At 40.3% G+C, this 7,802-nt stretch overlaps 1 protein-coding gene across 1 annotated transcript; it reads left to right on the forward strand.

Moving 5' to 3' along the window:
• Positions 1 to 5,623: 5,623 nt before the first annotated feature.
• On the forward strand, positions 5,624 to 7,340 carry LOC116264546 (zinc finger CCCH domain-containing protein 23-like). The gene has a single exon (XM_031644841.2). The coding sequence runs from the start codon at positions 5,960 to 5,962 to the stop codon at positions 7,142 to 7,144; it is 1,185 nt and encodes a 394-aa protein (XP_031500701.1). The 5' UTR covers positions 5,624 to 5,959; the 3' UTR covers positions 7,145 to 7,340.
• Positions 7,341 to 7,802: the final 462 nt, after the last annotated feature.

Raw genomic sequence — 7,802 nt, forward strand, 5'->3', positions numbered from 1 at the left:
TAGTTTAGGTGGAAGCTTTTACTTTATTTTCTTCTGGGCAGTGTGAGTTTTATAAATCTAAAAAAAAATATTGAGGTGGATTGATCGAACACTAAAACTATTGTTGCATTAACATACTTCAATTTTTAGGAAAAATATATAAAATATTCATGAAGTGTCTTTACTGCGAAACTACTTGTAAATGTTTGCTTTTTATTCATTTGTATTGTTCATACCCACATTACGGATTTCTCAATGAAACTATGTGTCTTATTGTGCTTTACTGCTTTTCAAAAGAGGAAATTTAGTTGAATCAACTAGGTTGCTGATTTCGTGGTTTAGATGAGATTAGTTATGCATATATAGGCAATGGAAAAAATATTTTTCTATAAACATCACATGTAGGAGAATTATAACAGAATTAGTTCAAATAAATTAAAACTTAAGTTATTTTTTAAAAGCAAAAAATAAATAGTGTCAAGCATTGCACCCTTGAATTGACTCGTTAATCCAATCAATTTGCCATCGATTCAAGTTAAATTAATCAGTGAATTTAAGTCAAATAGAGACATATTTCATTTGAAGGTGATTATATGCATAAGCATATGTACTTTTACTTTATGCACAAGTCCATGTGTACAACATGTACCCTTAGGAGTATAACATGTACCCTTAGAAGTAAGTTAGGAGTCCAATGAAAGTGAGTTAGGGGCCCAATGAAAGTGGGTCAGGAGCACAAATATTGTGCACTAAGAGTCGTGCATGGTGTATGCCCATGCACATAACCACGTCTTTATTTCATATCAAAAAGTAATTTAGAGCACATTACTCTCTTTGTTTAGATGCATTTCAAACTGGGTTTCCTTAAAAGCACGTGTAAGCATCCATCTAGGTACTAGACAAATATGAGGTACCCAACACGACTCATGCTTAGGCCCAAGCTTTAAAATTGAGCGTCGAGCCAAATAAATTATCGGGCTAAGCCAGGCGTGCCGGACTTTGCCAAATAACTTAATTTTTAATATTTCTTAAATATATAAAATTATTCTCTAGGATGTAAGGTAGATATACTCGTCCCAATATTATTCTCAGTTTAATATTATATTTTTTTGTTATACTCGTCTCAAAATTCTTGATTCATGCAAATGTTGTGTTGCTTCGAGAGGCTCCAAATAACCGTATGAAAGCAAATTCTCTAGCTTGTAGTCATCCTGCTTTTCTTTGCCTAAGAGGCCAATATCCTGTTTCCACAAATCTGCAAACAACTTTTGCTACCGCACATCTAAACAACACAAGATCAATCGCCTCTTCATCCTTCTTACATATTCCCTGCTTCCACCAATCTAGCGGCGGAAGTCGTCCACCCACCGGTATGTAAACAAACCATCTTGAACGAGGGAGAGCTTCGTTCAGCCGGATCCAATCGCGTAGGGCTTAAACAATTTCTTCCGTTCTAACTTTGTGCCGGATTTCTTTCACGGCACCACTCTCAGCCGGTCTACCATCAAACGATAAAATGTCATATTTTCCTCCTAATTGAGGGTAGGCGGACAAAATTTGTTAAGTAGTGTCAGATTTTTCAAAATTTTTATATAAAATAAGTAAAAATTTTTAAAATTTACATATAAATTTTTAAAAATAATTTTTTTGAGGTGGTAATAAAATTTAAAAATTTCTCAATAAAAAATCATAACTTGTTGATAAAGTCGTCATATGCTATTAATGTCATAAACTGTGCCAATGATTTCAAGGCACTAAATTAAAAAAAAATGTAGTCCTCTTAAAATTGATGAAAGGGCACCAAATAAAGATAATTAGCTAAATATTTAAGGGGAAGTAATTCATAAATAAACAAAATAATTCGAGCCAAAGAAACCAATATATAAATATATAGGTTTTCTTAACTTTGTAATCAACTAACTGCCTGAGACATGATTACATGTGAATTCATTCTTATATAATATCAAATTAGTGATTTTTTTAATAACGAGTTTTTAAATTTTAAATATGCAATAACATCTGGTGGACGGCGGCATTGAACCCCATCGGCAAGGACAGCGTTTGATTATTCCAAAAACGCAAAATTAAGAGTCAATGAAATCAGCAAAGTTGATAAAATATGCCTTCATTCAGTCTCTTCCACGTTGGGTTGTGTTAAAGAAATCTCTAATCGATGGGCTGTCATTGTGTTCAAGATGTCTAGAGAAGCCGCCACCTTTCGTTGCCCCTGGGTTCCGCCACTCGGTTGAACTCAGAACCGAGTTTTATCGGCAACCTGGCGGCCGGGGAGTCGTGAAACGCATGAAGTCTCGACTGTCTCTTCTTCCCCTTTGATTCGCTAGCTATTCCTTGGAGTTTTCTCTTTTCTGGGACTTTGGATCGTCTTCTCAATCGAGGCCGAAGCGGGCGTTCAGCGGCGGATACATCGCAGGATACCGATTTGTGTTTTTCTTTCAATTCTTCGGCAGGCGGTTTCTGTTTTTGAGATCTTTGATTTCTAATTAAATAACGATGTGCGCGGTGCAAGATGCAAGGAATACATGTGGGTTTCTCAAAACTGAGAGTTTAAAATCATTGGAGTTCGCGTCAGCGCATTCTTCCTCCGATTCGAGAGCTCTCCTGTGGACCTTAGGCTTAACAGATATCTTAATTAACTTCACGGTTGTGGAAATCATTTTTTTCTACAACCATGGATTCAATCTACGCGACGTGTTATTTCAGGCAGAAACAAGATTTCATTTTGGGGCTCCGACCATTAATCTAATTAATTTTTGTTTTAGATTTTCATTATCTACAATTTTCTAGTCAAGTGAAAGAAAATCTCATAATGTTTAATTGACATTTATTTTGCATTTTTGTTAATCAATGGCAATAAAATGAGGAGTTCAATTTCAAAGGCAAACTTTATGATTCTCTCCCTTTATGTCACAAGAACATGACCAAGTGGATGCGTCAGTCTTGAGTAAAACTCTTCATTCAAGTTCTTATGGAGGATGGTAGCACATATGGGTATGCTAAAGAAGCATGGGCGTCTGATTACACTAGACTTGAAATCCAAAAATTGGGTGTGGATCTGATGTGGTATGCCTTTACTGATGTGATCAAAGATTCGTGGTGAAGTTCATAGTTCATAAGACCAAGGACCTTCGGTCCGACCTAAATCCCATACTTAAGATCCTTATTTTACTTTCTTGAGAAGATGAGAAGAAGGGAACTTATCTTAAATCCATGATTTTTAAATCCTAAGGACTTTAAATAAAGGTCCTTAATCTAATCAAACAATTCAATATTACCTTTCACTTATTAATATCCAAATAATTAGTTCTCTCTCTCTCTCTCTCTCTCTCTCTCTCTCTCTCTCTCTATATATATATATATATATATATATATATATATATATATATGATTGACTCAAACTTTTGAAAGTCGCTGAGTCATCTAATCAGGACCGTATGATCTAACATGATAAAAATTAAGAGAAAAAAAAAGTGATGGGTATTTTATCATCTAATATTAGTTATCATCTTTTTTTCTATATTTTTCTCTCAACCATTCACCTGCATCAGAAAAAATATAACTACTTATTTTGCAAGGTACTTCACACTCAAGATATCAAATTTTCATATCTTACTCACTCGGATAATTAGAACCAGCTTTGGGTGAATTGATTGCAGTTTTCAGAATCATATCTTAACCATTTATGCATCGCTAGCTACTTTCCCAACTTGCCTACTTGCAGTCATCTTAAGCCACACATCAATAGCAAACCTCATATATCCTTGCTAGTTAGAACCATAAAATAAAGAAAAAGAAGAGACAAGAATAAAAGAATGAGAATTAGTACTCTCTTTCCCATGGTAAACCTTCATGACCTCACTTTTACAAGTGCTTGAACGCTTCAAGCCCTTTTTGTCTACTAAAAGAGTGACTTGAGTTTCTTGCCGCACGGCTAAGGTAACTAGAGAATGGACAGGTCTTTCAACTGCCGTGTGATTTTGAAACCGCTAGTAAAAAGGTATTGTCTTAATTAATGGTGTTCACGATGTGAGGTACATATTTCATGTGAATTTTGAATGGGCATAACTTGTACCAATAGACTTTTCACTTATCACGCCATAAAAAAGAATGGAAAGTCATTGCCACACAAATCCCCAACTTGAGCCACCATGAGGACATATCCCAATATCAAGAAATGGGCTACTGGAGCAGCCACTAATGCTGTTCAAATATCTAGATTTAATCAAAGTTTAAGTAGAAATATGTGCCCGACTATGATTTAGAGTTTTACTATCTTACAAGTAAGATCAGTCCAGATGCGCCACTCCTCTATCTTGTAAAAAACTATCGTAAAAAGGTTTCAAAGTATGTTCTGTGAATCCCAAGAGCGAGACATAGAGAGACGGAGATACTTCTTCTCTTCGAAGTCACCGTGAAAAAGATAACAAGGAAGATCGATCCAGCTGCCTAATGCAGCAAAACCAAAGTTTAATTGGTATATTTATTTTGGAACTTTTACTTCAAGTTTACAATAACATTGAGGGCATGATAGTGACATCCTTGGGAGATCGAAGTTTCTCATCATCTCACGCATGTTTTTATGATTTTTCATATGGGTTGGAGCAGGAGTCTGCTGGATCCACTCCCGCAACCATCTCCGGTCCAAATAAGGATGTTGGCTTAACCTCATGATCAAAGGTGCAGCAGAGCTAAACCCTAGATATTTTTAGAAAAAACATAAAGTTAAATTCAAATTAAAATGAATAAAGCAAGAAAAAACTATTCGAAGGAAATCAAGAAATGCTTCACTCAACGTATATAGAAACAATATTGTTAATTTAAAACTAACTTTTTTAACTTTAAAAAAAAAAAATCTTTTGAAACTTAAGGAAAGAATGTAGATTCGAATAATCTTGTAGACCTTGGGTTGTTTAGGATTTGTCTCTTGAAGCATCCATTTTGAAGTACAGTTAAATGGTTGTATCAGGGCAAGTAGCAAAGCGAGCAGAAGAAATCATATGAAGTCATTTTTTCAGTTAGGCTCCTCATTTACTTTGGAGGACCTTTGATAAGAAGGGAATATGTGTTTTTTAAAATATATACATCAAACGCATATATCTAAAGCACAAAGTTTTCTATCTCAAATACTTGCTCCATAAGCATGTAATTCAATCTATACAAGTTAACTACTCTTATCAGTCTTTGCCTTCAAAAGTACTGCTTGAAAGTCCACCACAACTCGCGTTAAGATGGTTATAAAGTTGGCACGTGAACCAACTACTTACAAAACCATCTCGTTACCATGACAAAATCTGTCAGTTTATTCTTTTTTGACATCTTCCACGTTAACCAGTTATTTTAACAGCTAATTTTTCATGTAACCAAATTTTCATTGAATCATGAGAGAATCAAATTAACAACTAAGCAGAAAATTTTTATTGAATCATCACATTATAATCAAATTAACAACTAAGCGTTTTACTTAATTGAAAGAAAAATATATATATATAAAAAAAAAAAAGAGGAGAGAGAAATTAAGAGGTAAAAACCGCCAGTAGGTAGCGGGGTCCCTCCTCTATCGGCGGTGGCGCTCGCGGCCGCTCTTTGTCACGCGCACGCACGCTACACTCGAAGATCGGAGGCAGAGTTTAGGTAACGTGTCTCCGAGCTCGGGCTCTCGTCTCTGGCTCACCCTCTCTGTCACCCACCACGTATGGTCGTTGCATGCTCCCTCTCACATGCCTCCTTTCCACGTACTCTTCTCTCCCATGCGTCATCTCTTGCGTCCTCCCCTGCACACTTCCTTCTTTTCTCCCCCGTAATTTAACCGTCTTCCCCTTCCCCCGCCGTATATATTCTCTCTGCACTCCCTCTTCTTTCCCTGCACTCCATCCTCTCCTCTCTCCGCCATTCATGGCTTCTCCTTCTTGACCCGCAGGTTCCCTCTGCATTCTCATCCTTTTACTCCTGCTGTGGGATCAGTATGACGAGTGTTTGTTGCTCTCCTGAACAGCTGAAGTTCTTAACTGGTAAGAAGGCCAGGCCTTCTTCCGTTTCTGGTTTCCATGAGGCCTTGGATCTGAGCCCCACCGCCACTACGACCACCACAGCCGCGACCACTCTCCGGCGCCTTCTTCTCCAGAGGGCCGATTCCCTTCACAGCGACTGCTCTCTTTCCCCTTCCGAAGCCTACGCTTTGCAGAGGTTCCTGCCTTCTAACTACGAGGATGGCGGTGCGGGCGACGAGGAGGAGGAGGACGCGGTGCCGGATGACTACGCCTGCGACGAGTTCAGGATGTACGAGTTCAAGGTCCGGCGGTGCACTCGCGGCCGGAGCCACGATTGGACTGATTGTCCGTTTGCTCATCCTGGGGAGAAGGCCAGGCGCCGGGACCCCCGCCGGTACAATTATTCCGCCACTCCCTGCCCTGACTTCCGGAAGGGGGCCTGCCGGCGGGGTGACGCCTGCGAGTTCGCCCACGGCGTGTTCGAGTGCTGGCTCCACCCTTCGAGGTACCGGACGCAGCCCTGCAAGGACGGCTTGAACTGCCGACGGAAGGTCTGCTTCTTCGCCCACACGCCGCAGCAACTGCGCGTGCCTGGAGGCGGCGGATGCGACACCCGCGGCGGTGGCCGTTCTCCTCGATGCTGCGCTTTCTGCTCGGCTTCCAAGCTCCATCAATGGGTTTCCCAAGGTGGGTCCTCTCCGAATTCGACGCTGATGGTCGGCGTCTCCCCTTTCTCGCCGCCGGCGTCTCCGCCCATCTCGTCACCCCCTCTGTCCGTGTCTCCCGCTTCTCCATATTTTTCGGCGTACCAGAGCTTCATATCGGAGCTTGCGAGTTCGCTCGATTCCGTTGATCTCAATTCCACCGCAACCTTCGGCGGGAAGGCCACTGGCGCCACCGCCGTTGGGGGTGCGTCCCAGCGATCCCTGTCCTGGTCATCCTTGCCGTCTATTGATCGAACACGCCCTTCCTATTCATGCACTCCGTTTTCCACGCTCTGGAGGTTCCAGGAAGAGGAGGAAGAAGAGATGGAAAAGGAGACAATGATTCGTGATACCACCACCACCGGCAACAACAACAACAACAACCAGAATGACACCTCCGTCGCGGCCGCCATATCTGATCCTGATTTCGGGTGGGTAAACGAGCTTATCATGTAGATGTAGAAGAGAGAATGTAAATGGTACATAGTTGCGTATGTCCATTATTTTGTGTGTCCATTTTCAGTCAATTTTTTTGGTCTTTTTTCCCCCTTTATTTTGATGTTAAACATTGTCTGTAAACTCAGAGACGAAGAAAGATGTCTGTCTCTGTTCAGTGTAAATGTTCTTTGCTGTTGAATATATGGGATCGGTTCCTCAGACTCTAAAGCTTCGTCCTCTCCTCGTTCGTGTGTGTGTGTGTGTTCGCCCGCTCGGCTGCCCTTTGAAATCGACGTGGGCACGCTTTCCGGCTGATCAAACGGTTCTGTTGCCCATCTCTCGATTCAGTTTCATTCAAATCTGAACCCAATAGTCAGTTCGTACCGGTGGAGCTGTTTGGTCCATTGTAACACCAGGCGTGGGACTCGACCAAGTTCGTGAAGTGGCACCGTTTTCATGAAGTTGGTCGTGTTTTGTGTGTGACGAAAGGGCATTGTTACCCGGTGGGGATGAATGTTGTCATTCTTGGTGGCTCAGTTGACCAAATACAGATACATTCATACTTGTTAAACTTCAACACGATCTATAGGACTAAACACGAAAGAAGAAGGTTTTTATTTTTTGAATTTATGACACTGTGATGAATGAATTTAACGATTCATAACACTGTGATGAT

Source organism: Nymphaea colorata, chromosome 11 (genome assembly GCF_008831285.2).
Source record: "Nymphaea colorata isolate Beijing-Zhang1983 chromosome 11, ASM883128v2, whole genome shotgun sequence".
NCBI lineage: Eukaryota > Viridiplantae > Streptophyta > Magnoliopsida > Nymphaeales > Nymphaeaceae > Nymphaea > Nymphaea colorata.